Source organism: Fulmarus glacialis, unplaced genomic scaffold, assembly GCF_000690835.1.
Source record: "Fulmarus glacialis isolate BGI_N327 unplaced genomic scaffold, ASM69083v1 scaffold27389, whole genome shotgun sequence".
Classification (NCBI taxonomy): Eukaryota; Metazoa; Chordata; class Aves; order Procellariiformes; family Procellariidae; genus Fulmarus; species Fulmarus glacialis.
In genome coordinates this window covers 6103-24024 of record NW_009233092.1, presented here as the reverse complement: position 1 = coordinate 24024, position 17922 = coordinate 6103, and the positions used below count along the sequence as shown (strand labels likewise).

The 17922-nt window shown below is 44.3% G+C and overlaps 1 protein-coding gene across 1 annotated transcript in view; it reads left to right on the top strand.

Annotated features, from left to right (window-relative positions):
- The window catches only part of PHF21A (PHD finger protein 21A), a gene marked incomplete at its 5' end in the record, with an annotated part of 27202 nt that extends 17986 nt beyond the window's left edge, over positions 1-9216 (top strand). Inside the window, 4 exons of the mRNA XM_009585196.1 lie at positions 4088-4243; positions 5878-5953; positions 6284-6387; positions 7617-9216. Of these exons, the coding sequence (XP_009583491.1) occupies positions 4088-4243; positions 5878-5953; positions 6284-6387; positions 7617-7871 (591 nt within the window). The remainder of the gene's footprint in view (positions 1-4087; positions 4244-5877; positions 5954-6283; positions 6388-7616) is intronic.
- Positions 9217-17922: the final 8706 nt, after the last annotated feature.

Below are 17922 nucleotides of genomic sequence, written 5' to 3'. Positions count from 1 at the left end.
AGTTTATATATTTATATATTTAAACACCAACAGTATAAGTCGTGCTGAAGACAAAGAGAAAAATTACGTCTTTTGTATTTAAGGAGCTTGCAGCTTAATTAGATGTAGAATACAGTATACAATGAAATGCTTATGCCACAGTTTATTACCAGTGCTACCACTGAGAAGAACTGTCCTGCCTGTCACCAGCAGTCTTTTCTCATCCCTTAAATGCCTCCTATGTCGTTCCAGCACAGACAGATCTGAGGCCACATTGTTATCTGCATAAGGGAACTGGTATAGCTAAAAATTGTTAGTCTTAGCCAAGATCGTGCCCTAATCCAGTTAATTTTATAGACACACGCGTTCTTGTGCCGACATCATGCAGGGGATAGAAATGAGCGTCTGGGCATATAGAGAAAGCAGGATCACTTCTTTTGGCAGTGAGGCCAGTCCATGTCATATTGAAGAGGGTCTACACTGTTAGCAGATGTGAATATAGAAAGGTCTCTTTATTCTAGATAGGACAGAAAATGTTGTCTGTAGTTGCAGCCTCCAGCTTTTGGGGACGTAAAAATGAAAACATGGTAAGTGCATGCCTAAGTAAAAGGCTATTTCAGAAGTCTCAGTGAAAACAATTGAGCAGTTCCTCAGACAGATATAGAAGAAAACTGCAGTTTTGCCCATCTTTGAAGTATTTTTGCATTAATTTGCTGAGAAGGTCTAATTCCTGTAGACTTTAGAATGGAAATTTGATAGTTAGCACTTGAGTAATCTTTGTCCTCAGCCAACATATGAAAATTACAAATCAGGCCAAGCACTTGGCTCCAGGCACCATGGCCCAGAATGGCCTTCTTGCCTTTCTCCTGAATTGTCATTCTCTGAATGAGAGGGGTAAAGTTTGAAAGGAGAATGAAGCAGGAACTTGAGATGGGATTGGTGATGAGGATGGAGGGGTAGAAAGTAGGAGTAGAACCTGGGAAAAGGAAGGAAGTAATGCACTAGGCAGGATTGAGCAAAACTTCTCTTTTTTTTTTTTTAATCTATTCTTTTTTCTGTTTGGCTATTGGCTGTGAACCACTTGGTTATGTGTGATTCTCCTTCCTGCAGTAGTGGCATATTCACCTGGAAGATAGCAATTGCCTTTGACGGTCAATTACTCAGCAGTAAGAATAGTGCAAAAATCTCTATTCTAGTGATGGTTCAAGTCCGTGGTCACAAAATGCCTTTTTGTTAGCAAACTTTTTATATCAAAATGACGTTTCAATTGAGAGGAGCATTAGAGAACATTCAGATTGCAAAGTCAAGTCCATAGAAGTTAGGAAATGCCAGAATTATTATTGCTTCTGATAACTTAATTCACTTACATCATACATTATGGTCATCTTTCTTTATATGGTCATGAACAATTCCTGTTGCAGAATATTTAGTTTTCCCATGTTGTTCCAGTGAAATGTACATATAAGTATGGATATTACATGCTCAAACACACAAACTACACATACTTCTGATTGGATACTGTATTAATCAGTTCTATTGCCTATAGCCAGGCCCTGCTGCTCTAGACAGTTTATAAAAATAAAGAAAACTGTTAGCTGTCCAGAAAGCTTTCATTTATTTTCCTGGTCTCTTGGTACAGAGGAAGTAGAGCAAAAAGTGACATTAAATCACCTTTTATGGTCTCTGTTCTGAAATAATTCTTCAGTCTCTTCAGCCTGTAGCATGTGTTAGAGCAGCCTCAGCGAGCTCTGCTCTAGCCTAAGTTGGCTGCCTATAGCCTTCACAGAGCTGGTCCAGAAGCTGAGATTAGTGGGGTGCATGTCACAATATCAAATCCAGCCCCCCTTTGTGCATATATTTATTAACTGCCCATTAAACCTGGGGCATTTCTTTGGAATCAAACAGTGGCTGGGATTTTGGTAAGGCCAGTTATTAATTCTGAGGAAATGCCCTGAATTTTGCATTACCAAAAATAGGACTGTGGATTTTGTGCATGTGTGTTGTCATCTCAATGCGTTCAGCCGCACTGCACACTGACGAGCTGTGTCACTTCAGGTTTTGCAGTGTTCAGTTGAATTTAGAAGGTTCTGGGTCTAAATTTCTAAATGTTTCCCCTTCAAGAAGCAACTGCATGTGTCTCTCGCGTAGGTCTCTTTCTGCAGGGTTAGACATTAGACAAAAAAGGTTTGGTTTTCAACACATGAATAACTTTGCATCAGAGCCACTTACCAAGTGCCATCGTGTAGGCTGTGGCAACCAAAGCATCTTAACACATGTAACTCTAGAATGAGAATTTTCCTCTTAAATTTTTCCTGAAGTTGCAGAGGATTTTGTTTTAGCTTATATGACATCTCCTGCCTGCCTTCTTTTCCTTGTACTCACAGAATGCGTGATAGAGGAAAAGAAGTTCTTCCGAGCCTTGTTACACAGATCACTTCACCAGAAGCATGAAATGTCACTCACTTAATTCTTCATTTAGCACTGAGGAACATTTTGGTGTTAAAGGATGAAATAATACCATAACCCAGCTCTCAATGATCCCTGGGAGTTACGGAACCAAAACATGGCACTGAAAATTCACTAAAGATTGATCCTTTACAAAACATGACATCAGTGCTAACCTTGGGAATTAAGAGAAGAATAGACTTCCCTTTGAAGAAAGGCCTCATCAGCAATAGAGACGGGAAGTGGAAACCTGAGCAGATTACTTGTGTGTCATTCTTCTAATATATTTAATATTTTATCCGTAGTAGAGATTAGTGTCATGTTTCTTGCCTGGCAACTTAATGTGCACGGCCAAGTCTGCTATCCCTCCAAGTTCATAGAACTTATTCACGCACATGAAAAGACTGTACGGGTCAAAATGAAACATTGCACCATTGATATTTCATACAGGGGGAGTGTATACGCGCAGTTTGACTCAACACACACATCTTAAGGTTGCAATCTTGCAGATCTGGTGTGTGTGAAGCTTTGACCGAAGTTGGTGAGAAGCACCTATTTCAGACTCCAGGTGCAGCCTTGAATATGTCGAGTTGCCAGGACAGGCCACAAGCGGTGAGAGGAGAGCGCTGCAGAGCCCCTCTCCTCCTCTGTGGATGCTGAGCCATCTTTCTTTCATGCCTCTTTGTTCAAATATCCAAAACCCAAAGAAAACCAGACAGAAACACCACCACCACCCCAAGCATGAGATGGGAGTAACAGGAGGAGAGAGAGAGAAGAAAAAGTGACAAAATCAGACCTACCTTTCTGGGAAGTTAATGGCTGTAGAAAAAATTCTCTCTGACGGTGATGGAATAGTAATTAAATCTAGGTTTTTTTAAGAGACACTGCCAGTAATGTTTTCAATTCCTTCTTTAAAAAAAACCCCTTAGTTAGAAAATCTCAGAAAATCTCTCTTGGTATTCCCTCATCCTGGCTCTCAGCCTATGTTAGTGATGAAACATAAAACTCTCCCTATAGAGAATGAGAAAATCTTGAGTCACAGCTTTTTTGGTGCAATTTGAGGTAACCTAAGTGAAGTAAAAAGAATTGTCTCAGAACATAATTCATTCTGTTCTTTTTCATTTACAAGCACAACACCTTTTCCTTCCAGTTTCATTTTTAAAGGTGACCTAAATACTTGACAGTGTTTTTTTTAAGTCACTCAGCTGGGGTTTCTTACATACTATTACTGGCAAGAGACAGCCTCATCAGCATTCCCGAAGTGGAGTTGTGCTTACATCCAGAAATGAGAAGGGTTAAGAAAGTGGGTAGCTCATCACTTCAGGCAAAAAAAAGCAGGGTAAAGGGGGAATGTTAAAGAAGACAGGCTATGGGGTAGCAGTTGTTAAGAGAAGCTATGGTAATAAGTGTTTGCTGTAACATTTTGCCTTGGGAGGACAGAGGGAGTGTTTGGGAGGACAGATGTCAGTGTTTCTGATGTCCTGCCTGGTTTTCCTGTTTCACGTCCTAAAAAGGGTTTGACCGTTTGGAATCCCCTTAGACATAGTTTGTGCTGTAAACTTTGCATTCAACTAGAATGTAGATCTCAAAGGTCAAAGTTCACTTTTTGCCTTCTCTCTCTCTCTTTTTCTTTCACCCACACCCCTTCCCCTCAATTTTATAGGGTGATATCCATGAGGATTTTTGCAGTGTTTGCAGAAAAAGCGGGCAGTTGCTGATGTGTGACACATGTTCACGTGTTTATCACCTGGACTGTCTGGACCCGCCTCTGAAAACCATTCCCAAGGGCATGTGGATCTGTCCCAAATGTCAAGACCAGGTATTGTTTGACTGACAGGGAGAATTATACACAATGCACTATACAGACTTTTTCCGCGTTAAAGAAAATAACCAGATCACTTGGCTTACTTAGATCGAGACAGTCTGACACTGAACAAATCTGTTTAATCTGTAATAAGGCTTGTGTGAATTTGATCGAATTACCTCTGTTGGGATGCATGCAGATACAAAACTGTTAAGTCTTGCTCCCAGATTTGGGGTCCTTATTTGTTACCCTTGTTTTTACTCTTTTTCTGGGCCAAAGCACACAAACTTTTGGGAAAGGTTCTCTATGACCCATAGAAATTTTCCTGCTCATTGTTTCTTCAAAAGTTATTAGTATATTATTCTGGACAAATAAATAAAATATTTGAACAAGCCTACCTCAATAGACAGAGCAAATATAAGCCCCTCTTTACTCAGGTAAATCAAATATCAGAGAGGTTGTCTTCAGCGATCTCTTTAATAATATCATCCAGCATCAGTATAATGAGGATAAGTGAACGATTTGGTTCTTCTTCCTTCCAGATCCCTTTCTGAAAGTACACAATTGAAGTGAACAGATGATATGTTAATATTTTGTTTATAATTGCATTGAGATTACAGACAAAGAAGTAAACTATTGTATTCCTAACCCTTACATGGAACTCCAGAAATTGCAAAGGATTGCTGATAATCAGCAGCCTGAAGCTGTTAGCATTCTGTCTGATTGAGCATATTGCTTTGTCGCCCACGTGACCTTCAGTTAGCCAGATGGTAACATAGGAAGACAGCCTGTTCAGAATATGCTGTTCAGAAGAATGAAAATGCAAAACTCAAATGACTTGGTCAGTAGTTGCAAGTGAGGAGGGGGTGTTACCACTTCCCTACTCCCACTCTTGCCTATTCTCACCTTATCCCTCCTCTTCATACTTGTGTGATAGTTTCCCACAAAATTAGGGGGAAAAAAATGTGAGTTATTTCACTGTAAAGTGACCGAGTCCTCTATCTTCTGAGACGCCCCTCTGATTCACTTATTAAAAAGACACAATACGTGTCTTTCCTCTCAAAATAGAGTTTGTTAGGAAGGAATATGTAGGAAGGATCTGAAAGACATAAATGGTGCTTACCCTTATAAAGAGGGTTTGACAACTCTATTAGGATTCTGTTAAGAAGGGGAGATAGGACCGTTTCATGTTTTATTAGCCAGGAAGCGTGATGTTTGAATATATGGTGTGGAGACTGCTCTGTGCCATGAAAAGTTTTCTCCCAAAACAACTAAGATCAGCAATTTGTCTGAACCATGAAATAATGTTTATATTCCCTGGCAAGTTTGAGTTCAGACATACTATCCTTTAATTCCTCTTTTAAGTTGTTCAGTTTTATTAGTAGAGTTTATTTGTGGCTATGGAGGGAATTTGAGAAAATGCTGACATTTGTAAGAAAAAGGCCTGCTTTGTGGGAGCCACAGTACAGTTGTGAATAATTCCCTCTGTTAAATTTCAGAACAGGTCTGCGAAGCTTCATGTTAACAGGGCTGAGACTAATGATAGCTATAAAAGAAAATCCTTAGTCTTTCCCTGTTCCTCTCTCTCCTTTTTGCTTTCCTAGAGGTAGATTGTGTACCAGCTAAACCTCTAAATGCTTTTCTTTTAGATGCTAAAGAAGGAAGAAGCAATCCCATGGCCAGGAACTTTAGCAATTGTTCATTCATATATTGCATATAAAGCAGGTAGGAAAATGGGGAACAACACTTTCCTTTCACTTTTAATAATGGAAAATGTTATTTTGGGAATGGCATAGAATGGTACTTCATTTACAAAAGGAAATTAAATTGGAGGAACCTTAAATCACTAATGAAGTGAAAATAGCAGTCTAAATATTTGTTAAGCCTTCTGTCATGCTCTTGTGTATGTAGGTGAAATTTAGGTGTGATTTAGTGCACAAGTTGTTGAATTGACTTTAAACACAATTACCCTCTTTACATGAACCAGTTTAGAGCCTCTGTCCACTGTTGTAACAGGAATATTTTAAATATTCTGCTTAATACTCTGTTTTGTAGCAAAAGAAGAGGAAAAACAGAAACTACTTAAATGGAGTTCAGATTTAAAACAGGAAAGAGAACAACTAGAGCAGAAGGTCAAACAGCTCAGCAATTCTATAACAGTGAGTATTGCCCTCCCAAATAGCTCTGCACCTGTGTTCTGGTGCCAGAATGCAGAGAGAAAACTATAGAGTGACTCCATGTACTAGACCTGTCTTCCACTGGATTTACTGAGAACTGAGTGGGCACTTTCCTGTGCTTTTTTAGGACTTTGGGGAGCAGGAAAGAAATACAGGCAACGTATACTTAAATGGAGTCACTTATACGTGATCCATATTGTATATTGTAGATGTGTGGTGAGCTATAATATCAGCAGGTGACAAACACGACCCAGAGCATTATTGTCTGTGGGCAGTAGATTAAGTCAAATTCTCCAGTGGAACTATGATCAAGCCATTGTTTATAGTTTCATTGGAACTGTCCAAAAAAGACACATTAGGTATAAATTTTGTGGTGTTTTTATGATGCCGTGAGCTGCATGTGAAAATGGTAAAGTTGAAAACAACAGTGTCTGGAGATCAGCATAGATAAAAGGTTTAAAAAATGTGGGAAGGTTGCCATCTTCATGTAAGAACCTGCATGTTACAGACATAGCTACCATCTCCTCCTTGTTGAGAGTTTCAAATACAGATATAAGCCGTTTTTCACCCTTGAAACATCATTTGTGGGCTTTTTTTTTTAAAGTTATTTTACCCTGACTCTTAACTGATGAGCTAGCTAGGTTACTACCGCTTCTAAGAGAAAGAAGTGGCCACAAAATAAGATTTTCCAGTGAGGAAGGGCTTGGTTTTCTTTTCAAGTGCCCCTTTATTTATTGAGAGGAGGAAGTGATGTTTTTGCTAAAATGTATGTGAAAGCAAAGGCTGTATCCCATTAGCAGCACGCAGACACGCTGTCAGCAGTCAGCTGCAGTAGGATGCCTGAGTTTGCAGATCTGAGCTAAAGAAATTTCAGCAATGCAATACTAATAGAAAAATAACAAGAACATGTATTTGGAGGTTTCCCTTCAAAAGGAAGACAAAAGGATGGAGCTGTCTGTGTGGATTTGCAAAACACCTTGGGCCATACCAGGTGCCAGCTATGTACTGGCAATTTAATTCCTCAGCCTGCAAATACGAATTCTCCTGTGAGCACAGCCCTGAGACTCTTTTCCTTCTCGGCTGGGAAGGTGAAATTGTAGCTGCAATCTTTTCTGCATACTTACATTTAGATCTGTGAACATCATATTCTTTCTCTTACCTTCTTTCATTCATAAGCTTGAACTTACTACTGCTTTTCTGTTTTGCTGCAGAAATGCATGGAAATGAAGAATACCATCCTTGCAAAACAGAAGGAGATGCACAGCTCCTTGGAGAAGGTAAAACAGCTGATCCGCCTCATCCAAGGCATCGACCTTTCAAAACCCATAAACTCTGAGGTCAATTCAGTAGCCATCTCCAATGGCATGGACTCCACTAACAATACTAATGCTGCCACCTCCACCTTAGCCCCCTCCCCTTCCCAGAGCTGCATGGTGAACTGTAACAAGGGCGATGAGACTAAATAACACAGTGAAGTTAAGAAGGAGCCAAGGGAGGTGGCGGCGGGGAGGAAGAGCAAAATAACGAAACTCTAGAAAAGCAAAACCGGATTTCTTCTGGAAAGTGCAGAATTCTTTAGTTCTTTGGTTCCAGAGAGAGCGTGAAGATGCTTGTGCCAGGCGGCACCGGAGTTTGCCAATTGATCCTTCTTATTCTGTGTGTACATGCAAAGTTTGGATCATGTTACATGAATAGTGCCAGCTGGGGGTTCTTTGCCAGCACCATGCCAAGTGAAATAATATATTTACTCTCTCTATATTTTACACCAGTGTGTGCCTGCAGCAGCCTCCACAGCCACTATAGGTTTGTTTTATTTTTGTTTGGGGTGAGGAGCAGGGATGGGGGAGGAGAGCAGGTTTCAAATCCTTATTTGCAGAACAGTTTGTTTAGCTAGGGGAAAACAAAAACAAGTCCAAAGAGCCTGTGGGCTTTTCCTGTTTCTAAACTCTCAGTACTATTAAACCAAAAAAACCAGAAATATAAATTATCAAATCCCAGTGCCCAGAAGGGACAAGTCTATCAAATAAGCAGTATTTACTATTGTTTAGACAGGAGATGTACAAAAGGAAAGGAGATGGACTTTTCACTGAGTAACCAGCACATGTACAGGCTGAGGATCTACTGTCCCAATAGCTTTGGGTTAATCCTATTTCTTCACATTAAACAACAGACATGCTTTGCAGAATTGGTTTGGGTCCTCACACTCATCCAGAAAGCCTATGTTGGGAATGGGAAAATAGAGGGCCAGAATCCAGGGTCAGCTTGGAGCATTGGATGGAGGTGTCCCAAGAGAAAATGTGCATCGATTACTTGAAAACGAGATTCCAACCCTTTTCTATATTTATAAACAACAAAGGTATCCTGAACAAAGTAGCACATGACCCAGATGTGTGAACTGAACAGAGAAATGTCCTTTTCTTTCACTTCCTTTCTCTTCTTTTGGTAACAAGAACTAAATAAGGAATAGAAAAGCTGTTTTTCAGGCTGACAGTCTAATTAAAGAGGTAGATGGGACCTTGCATGGTATAGATTAGAAGTAATAGTGTCAGTGAGATACAGTGAGTCTTTGTGAGTCCTTGTGTCATCGTTTTGGGCACTGTTTTTTTATGCAAGGGCAAAATCTTTGTATCTGGGGGAAAAAAACCAACTTTTTTAAATTAAAAAGGAAAATAAAAGATATTGAGGTCTTCCTAGTGTTACTTAAAATAAGATCAAGGTAAGAAACATTGTAAAAAAAAAAAAAATTACAAAAGTGCTATTTGTTTCCTAAACAAGTGATTTCTATTAAAAAGGTGTCAGAACTGGAGAAAATGCTGTGTACTTAGAATTTTTTAACACAGACTTTGCTTATTTATGATGACATTCTGCTGTGTTTGTGTTTTAAAATCCAATGGGACAGTTTCCGTAGATAATACCATACATGCTACTGGCTAAACTCTAAAGAGAATCAAATCCTACAGTGCTGGATCTCACCCCACCTGGAGGATCTGCCAGGCTTGTCTCTGCTGTTACCATATCTCCCCCATTCTTTCATGTGTTTGTAACCCAGAGAAAAGCAATTGGCAGCGTGCTTATTTAAGGCTTCTATAGTTTTGTGATATGGACTGATTAGAGCTTGAGAATGAAAGACAGTGAGTTGGTTGGACTGAAATCGCCTTCGGTTATATCCTGTTGTTTAAGAAGTTCATCTCTTGCGTATAATCTTTTCACTGTAAATGGCAAAGCTTGCCTTGTGCTTCCTATTATTGTGGGGTCTGTCTCAGTTTAGAGTGCTGATTCTGGTCACTTAGGGTTGTGTCCCAGAGCTGCCTAGTTTCACTACTGCATATAAACATTTGGGGAAACCCCGTTTCCACTGGAAGTACTGGGAAAACTCCTTTTACTTCCAGTGGGAGCAGAGTTGAGCCGCTACACACTCAGAGGCAGAGTCCCTGGTGCGGTGCCCTTGAGAGCATGCGTTGGGTGGCGAGGCAGACCTGCTCAGCTGTTTCTAGTGGAAGAGAGAAAAGCTTTGGATTTCAAGGATGCATTTCTGAGCAAGAAGAAGTGAATACTCCAGACACTACACAGCCTGAGAGAGTCTCTTTGCTGCCACAGCAAAGTATGCATCTGCGGGATTCTTGGAGCTGTTTTCTTCCCTCTCCTTTAGGTTGCCCTTCTGCCCTTTAATGACTTTTATTCCTTCTGTAGGAGTGTGCACTATTTTCAGCTCTGAGCTCAGAACTGATATCCCGAGTTCTCACATTTTCTGTAGTTGGGAAAGTGACTCTTACGTGTACTTCTCAGCTGAACCTGTGATAACCTCAACTCTGTCTTTTGATGTTCGAGTTCTGTTCTGGAACTAGCAGAGCTGGAAGGATAAGTTAGCACAAGTGGCAGGGAGACAGCTGGGCAGACGACGTCAAAACTGATCAAACTAAAAATGTCCTTGCATCAACCCAGTTACCAGTGGGGGTCATTACCATAGGGCAGCACTGGGCCAGCAACCCATAGCATTTAAACAAAGGACTGTGTCTTTCAAGGGATGAAGAAGAAAACCAAACTGAACACGAGCCTTCTTTCTTTAGAATATGAGCCAGCAGCTAACAGCCAGATACTCGGGAGAAACTGCCTTTCTGGCCAGGTTGTTCTCTAGTGGGCCAACTTGGGTAATTCTTAACATCATCTTCTGAAGCATCAAGTACATTCCTGGTAAGAGACAGTCTCTAGGGATAGGTGCGCTGAGTCTTCATGGTTCTCATGTTCTTATTTCTGGTGTTATCTTCTGAGCTCTCTTGGAAGCACTGCACTATCTGAGGGTAGCAAGCTATGCCTGAAGACTTGATAGTCCTCTGTTTTCTTTGCCAATTCAGGAGGGGATGGAAGTGAAATTCACTGGTAGCCATATTTAAATTTGAGCGCAGTTAACCAGCCAGGAGATGTTAAAACAGCTATTACTGCTTTTCTGAGGCATCTGCTTGTCTCCAGAATCCGAGTAGATAAGTATAGACTTTTATGTCCCTTTTGTAACAGCATTTGTGTTCCAGACGGTAAAAGGACGCCTTTAGTTAATCATTACCTGGCAGAGAAATGATCTTAGCTTAGACTTTTTGATGCTGCTAGGTAGTTTTCTCTCTCTCTCTTGCTGATCCTGTTTGGATGCTTTCCCTGCTGGCTCTGCAGCAGTATCAGTCAATAGGCAAGGAGCATTCCCAGGGCTGCACTGACACTGGCAATGATGCTGCAATATAGACACAAGTAAATTGGGGTTATCGCTGCCCAATTAGCAACAATAGGGTGGAAGGGGAATTGGCATTTGCTAAATACAGAGGAAAGTGGTTTTTTTCTAGCTGCTCTCAGAGGTTCCAATCAAGGGAGAAATTTAAACTCTTTGACAGCTTAAAGCTCAAGCTTGTCTTCTGGGTTTGGATTGGGTTGTGTTTTTTTTTTTCTCATGTAATATTTGAGATAGAGTGAGTTTGTACTAAAACTTCTGCTTTTTGGGAAGCTGTCATAATGACTGGTGTTTTGTGCTTCCAAACCACCATCAAGATATTAACTAATTCCTATGTCATTGCTTGTCATTGGTGGGAAGTAAGTTGCTTTTAAATCTCTGTTATAAAGGAGGAGATGAGACCACAGAGGAAGCTCATATCAGAGACGGCCCTGGCTCTCAGCCCAGTGCTGAGGGCTTTAAGAAGTCACCCTGCTTCTTTGCTCAGAAACAGAGTAAGCATTGCAGAAGTAGTTTTTTCCATTCTCCTTGCAATCTGTTCTTTAAACAGCTGTAAAGGTGTGTTGTGGTCAGAGTGGGAAAGCGAGCGTGTGAGCTGGCTAGAAGAATTAGTATTATCATTAGTATTCTCCTTCTCTTCGTTTAGAGCCAGCAGTGGTTTTAGTGCGGTACAGAACGCAGTAAAGGCAATACTTCTAGGGATGACTGGCAGGTAGGGTGAGTGGCATGGATGATTCTTCAAGGACATCATTAGCCAGGAGTTACCATGTTAGTAGGATGAACTAATGGTTTGCATGGGCAAAACAAGGACATTGTTGCAAGCAAGTTTCTGTCGGTGGGGATATGAATTAAAAGCTGTTAACCTAGAAATTGAAGAGGTTTTGTTGTTGGTAGAAAAAACAATATTGTATTTTATCCTTCCTAGCTGACCAGACTTAAGAAAGCAAATCTGTAGTCCAGCTGTGTAGAAATGTGAACCCTAATTCTGACCTCCTTGGCTTCAAATCATCTTCTTCCCTGTACTGTTGCAGAGACAGCCCTGAAAAGCAGCATGCTGATCAGCATTCGGGAGGACCCAGAGTGAAATCTCCCTCTTAGCCCCACCAAGCTGTGTCAGCCCACAATACAGGAACTAAACTCTGAAATTTCCTTCCCATGGGGATACAGTGGAAAATATTTGTAACTTGCAGTGCACATGTTTCTCTTTCTTTTTTCCCGCAGCTGGGTTGCACCCTGCCCTCTTTGCTTCTGAAGCACTAATGATGAATATGTTTTTTTTAATGAAACATGTTTTTAAAATATCATATTCAGATGTCAAACCAAAATTCACTCTTTTGCTGAGGGCCCCTCTCGGTGAGCTGCTCAGATAACCACTGAAATACCAATATTACACTTCCTTGCGCACCATGCCCCCTGTGGGCAGAATTTTCAGAACTGTTTTGACCCTTCTTCACCTCCATTTGTCCTCCCTTGGGATTCTGAAGATCCAGGGCAAGTTCAGCCTTGCTGGGTTACCGCAGAGAGTTTTCTGACAAGTATGTCGAAACTCTTCAGAAGAGTCAGGAACCTGGAGAAAGAGGAAGATGTTTTGTTGTGCAGCTAATTTCATTTGGCGCTTAGGCTTGCCTGGCCAACAAACTACCTCAGCAAAGGCCATTCCCAAGCACTATGTGGATTCCGTAGTTTCTGGCATTTCAGAAGGCAAAAGGTCTCTGAAGAACCCTTCCAACAGCCAGCTAGGTACTTGTCCTGAGGGCACGCGAGCGAGCCTCGCAGCAACACGCTGTTGGATCCTTGTTTTCAGTGGTCAGACCTGGACCAGGGAATGCCCTAAAAATCAGGTGGGATTAGGAAAACACAAGAGCTGCAGACATCTTGTCTCCAGGTTATTGCCGTCTTACTCAGATCCTTCTTTAAGTCTCAGTCCTGTTTGTAACACCTACAGAACGGAATGTAATACTTGAAAAATATGACTCACTTTATCCTTTACCTTTAGCTCCCATTTCCCCCATGTTTATCTTTTATCTGGGACAAGAACTTTCTGCATCATTGTGTCTTGTATAGGCTGAGCACATAGTTGAAACTTGCCAATAAAGAAAATTATTTATACCATGCACTGATAAGCTTGGTAATTATAGACCCATGAAAAGACACCTCTCCTAGAGGTTAATTTAAGATGTGGGCTTGTTTCGGAAAACCAAGACCTTACCTGTGTGAGGGTCTCTCTCTATCCCCTGTCAGTGTTACTAAACTACCTGAGTAGTGAATGGAAAACAGGCTCGCCAAGAGCGTTGGCGCAGTGAAAATGGCTGTGCTGCGCTGGCGTCTGTCGCATGAGAACAGTCGGGCCAGGGCTTCTCATCTCCCCTGTCCAGAGGTGGGTGCTGCAGGGACAAAGGAAAGGACAGAAGCCTCTTTTCAGAAGGAAGGGCAGTGAGAAGGGGTACAGAGCTGGAGACAGGGGAAAGGAAGAAGGGAAGCGCGAGGAGCAAAAGAAAGGAAGATTATGTGGGGTAAAGCAGAGCAGAGAGAAGAAAAGGAAAGAGATGAGAAGGAGGGAAAGTGAGGGTAGGAAAAATCCAGGAGGGAAATAGGACTCCATTATGAGGAGACGGGTATCCCTGCAGTTACAGGGTTTGAAATTACAATGGAAAGACTGGAACAAAAAGGGTGTTTCTCCTACCTCAATTTCTGACTTGGATTGATCTGTGTTCCAAAAGGACCAAGTGTGGTGGGAGAAAAGAGCTTCTTAGCTGCAGATGGGGAAGGAAGTGGGCACTAAGACATCGCTAGCTCTGCTTGTGCTGCCGAGTCATCCCATCCTGACCGGAGCCTTGTTTGACTTCTGTGCTACAACGTGGGACAAGGCAGATCAAGCAGACCTTGGGGCAGCCAGAACCTGCTCTAATCTGGACTGAATTAATTAAAAATTTCCCTGGCTAGAAATATTCCCGGGACTAGCCAAAGGTTCAGCTTGCCAGTGTAGTTGCACCTTCCTAGTTCGAGTGTCACAATCAGCCTAGTTGAAACCAGTGTCAGCTTCCAGGGGTCCTGGGTCCCGAGTGAGCAGAGGAGATGATGCCGGGCAGGACCTGTGAGTCAGGTACTTCTCGGTTGCCTCTTGGAGTATCTGTGCAAGGTTCCTGTTCTCTGGGCCATCACGTCTGGCGGTTCTGTGCCAAAACCCCTCTGTGCAGCAATGCCTCCCTGTTTTCTTAGGATCTGGTTTATTTAGGGACACGTGTAAAAAGGCAGTTCACCAGTGCAGCTAGACAGGGGCATGTGGTAAGTTTAACGTAACCCTTGGGGAGCTGAGCTTGGAGAGCCGTGCTGAGGGCCTGCATCAAGGCTACATTAAGCAGCAGCCCATGGGGCACCTTCCTGGGAGAATGGCTGTCCCGGCTATACTGCGTTAGCAGGGTAGTAAGGCCTCTGTGTCTGTTCTTCACTCTGTAGTATGCAAGCAGGTGTCAAATGCTTCAGACAGAGAAACTCAGCCCAGTCCCCATCTAGGAAGGAAGAAGTACTTAAGAGCATGTTTACTATCGGGAGCGCCTGGGAAACTCAAAAGCCTTGTAAGCTTGGCTCTCTCTGTCCTGGGTGGAGAGGTAGCATGGAAAGACAGCAGCAGAAAGCAGCGAGCAGTGAGCAGTATCAGTCTGCTGGCATTCAGCAGGCTTTTCACCACCTGGGGAATTTGCATCTTTTTTCTTTTTCCTAAATTTGCACTGGAAAACGTAGATCTCGACCAATTCCTGCCTTTCTGTTGCCTGCCTTCTTTTTTCTGTGTTGTTGGAAAAGAAATGAAGTGTTGTTGCCTCTGAGCTTCGAGAAATCACTTTTCATAGTGAGCAACCAGAATGGCTTTGGGGGTGTAGCTCAGGCGGGGAAGGGAGGCGGTCGCTTATGCAGGTCCAGCAGCGGCAGAGGCCAGCTCCCCGGGGCTGTGTTCAGTGGCCACCCATGATTTTGGATCCCCAGCGCTGAGGGTTGATAATGCAGCTGCGCTGGGAAGACGCTGTGCTTGTGCAAGCAAGGGCAGGGGCCTCCCCTTGCTCGTTATCCAGATCCATCAGGCGGGGCATGCCAAAATTGAGGGAGGGAGGGCACTTATTTAAAAGAGAAAGGAAGAATGCCTCTGTGCTTCGCGTTCCCCTCCGTAATGCGGGTACCGGCAGTTCTGACGCTGCAAGAGCTGTTTTTCATGGGCTGCAGGCACTGGGAACGGGCACTGTTGAAAGAAGAGGTGCAGTCACGCTCCGTGCTGGGTGCGGCAGCAGGCTGCGTGTTTCTGCTTGTTCTGGGCTAATGTGTAATTTCTAATCATAGTCTCATATGTTTCTTTACTTTAATTATCACTGGCATCAAAACAGTGATTGACTCTCGAGCCAGGAGTAGCATCTTACCCGTCAGCTCTCCCTTCCCGAAGGTACGTTGTCTCTGAGTCGTTCCTGATGCCATACGTGACGGGCAGCCAAGACCTTCCTTAAGGAGGGTTTTTGCTACCACATAAACCCCTGAGGCTCGGACAGCTTCCCTGCAGCCCCACGCGACCAGAGCCAACAGGCGGTCGTGCCCCACGGGCTGCTCCACTCCAGTTACAGCTGCAGGGCCCCCCCAGGCACCCTCTTACGCTGGCAGAAGCACCCTGGCCGTCTCTCATAGTCCCGCAGAAGCAAAGCACGAGGGTGCTGTTGCAAACTACATTAAGCAAAGATGAAGCAAGGGAGGAAGACAGCTAGTGCCAACCTGGTCAGGCTCCTGCCGAGGAAGGAAACAACTTTGCAGTGTTAACAGCGGTGGAGCCCGTGGTGCAGAGGAGTGGTGGTGAGCTGCAGCTCGCCCGGGAGGTCCTGGTGCGGTGGTGGGGTGGCTTCCCACACGGTACTTCATCTTTCGGGGGCTGACTGGCTCTAATCTGCAAACACCCACCATGTCGTCCGCAGCTGAGGGCAGGCGGGTTGCGAAGGCAGCTCTGCTTGTGTAGAGAAAATACTCAGGCCTCGATCACAGCTTCATGTTCCTGTGATCATGCCGGCACCATCTCGGTAGACTTGTTGATGCCACCACCCTGCCTATGTGCCCTGCTTCGTCCCGTGCCCCCACACCCCCAGCGTCTTACCCGAGACCAAGCTGTAGAGCGGGAGTCCTGGCTTGGGGTCGGACCAGGAGCTGACGCTGAAGGGCGCCGTGTCTCCGAGCCCCGGTCCCCCCCCAGCCTGCCCGACTTTCTCCAGGTGCTTTTGGTGAACAGCCCCCAGTTCTGGCGGCTGCCAGGGGACGGTGGCAGCTTCTCTCCCGGCTGGGTTTCCGCACGGCAAAGCCATGGCTCTGCCCTCCGTGAGCCGGTGCCGCCCGTGCTGCCCCTCTCCCCACCAATCTCCCGTCTTTGCAGGCCCTGGTGTAAAATGCCCTTTCTGACCGGTACCGCTCTGTTGTCACAGAATCACATCATGAGAACACCGACTCATGAGCTGGTTTGGGTTTTTTAAATATCTCTATTTTTTTTAGCCTGATGCTCATAGTGATCTGCAGTCTCTTTGCTGCCTTCAAGTCCCTTGTGGTTTCAGTTTTGGTACAAATGTGTTTAGATTTTAGCAAATTAAAGTTGGGGGGGGAGGGGGTACAGAGCATCTGATCAATTTGTATTTATTTATTTTAACATTTTACTAAATAAAACACAATAAAATCTCTTGTCTCCTTAGCTGTATGTACCAGGCGGGGCCAGTGGGTCCCACAGGCACAGGGGATGGTGCCCGCAGAAAGTCCCCAGCCCCGGGAGGGGTTTCTGAGCGTGGCTCTGTGCGATGGCTGCGGCGCACTCCGGCTCGATGCTTGCTTTCTTGGCAGGGAGAAGGGTGCTGCATTAGTAGAAACAAATTTTAGCTCTAAAAGGGGCTGTGCTTGGTTAAGAAAATCTCCGCGGGCTCCGACTCCATGGTTGCCTCCAGCTGATGCCGCCCGGCAGAGGGCACATGGAGACCAAAACCGAGCTGGGTTTACTCCAGGTACCTAAACCCTTGCAGGCACGTTTTGGGCTAAGGACTGGCTAGGCTGGGAAGGATTATCTGAAAATGATGGCACACGGTCCTCCTGTTATAGGTACAGCATTACACCTTCCAAAAAACTGTAGACATCTAACCATCAAAGAAATGCCCAGAAGAAGCCTGCTCCATCCCGGCGCTGCTCCACCATCACGTCTGTAGCAGAGAGCAGGCTAAACTACTGTCTAGATCTGATCTACACGCTTGCTGCAGAAGCCGAGCGATAGCGGCGAGCGTTGGGTGTATTAAACAAAAGCTCTCTGCTAGGGACTGGGCGGGTGGAGCTGTGCCTGCCTGCACGGTGATGAGCAATGTCTTTCCAGGCCTTTCCCAAATAAAGCCTCAACGACTTGCTCCTGGCGTACCATTCCGTCCTCCCCCCTCCCTGCAGCTGCAAGGCGGGCGGCTGGTATGGCCTCAGAGCCAGTTTTTATTCCCAGCAGTCTTGTAAAGCCAAGGCCACTCCGTGGGGGAACCCCGGTCGGTCCCGCTGCCTGTGTCGTGGCCAGAGCTGGGCGCCCGTCCTCGGCAAGCGGGGGAAAGGTCCTGCGGGTCTTGGGGCAGCAGCCAGCTCGACACGCCGGTTCTCGGGGACGAGCTGCAGCACCGCCAGAAGAAGAAACCACATCTCTTCTACTTGGGTGTGATTAAACTGACTACACGCCTAAGCTGTGAAGCTCCAGGCTCCGCTTAAAGGGCGCTGGCTGTACAGGCAGCCACCCAGGCTGCCAGCCCCGCTGCAGCCCCCAAAACCGGGCG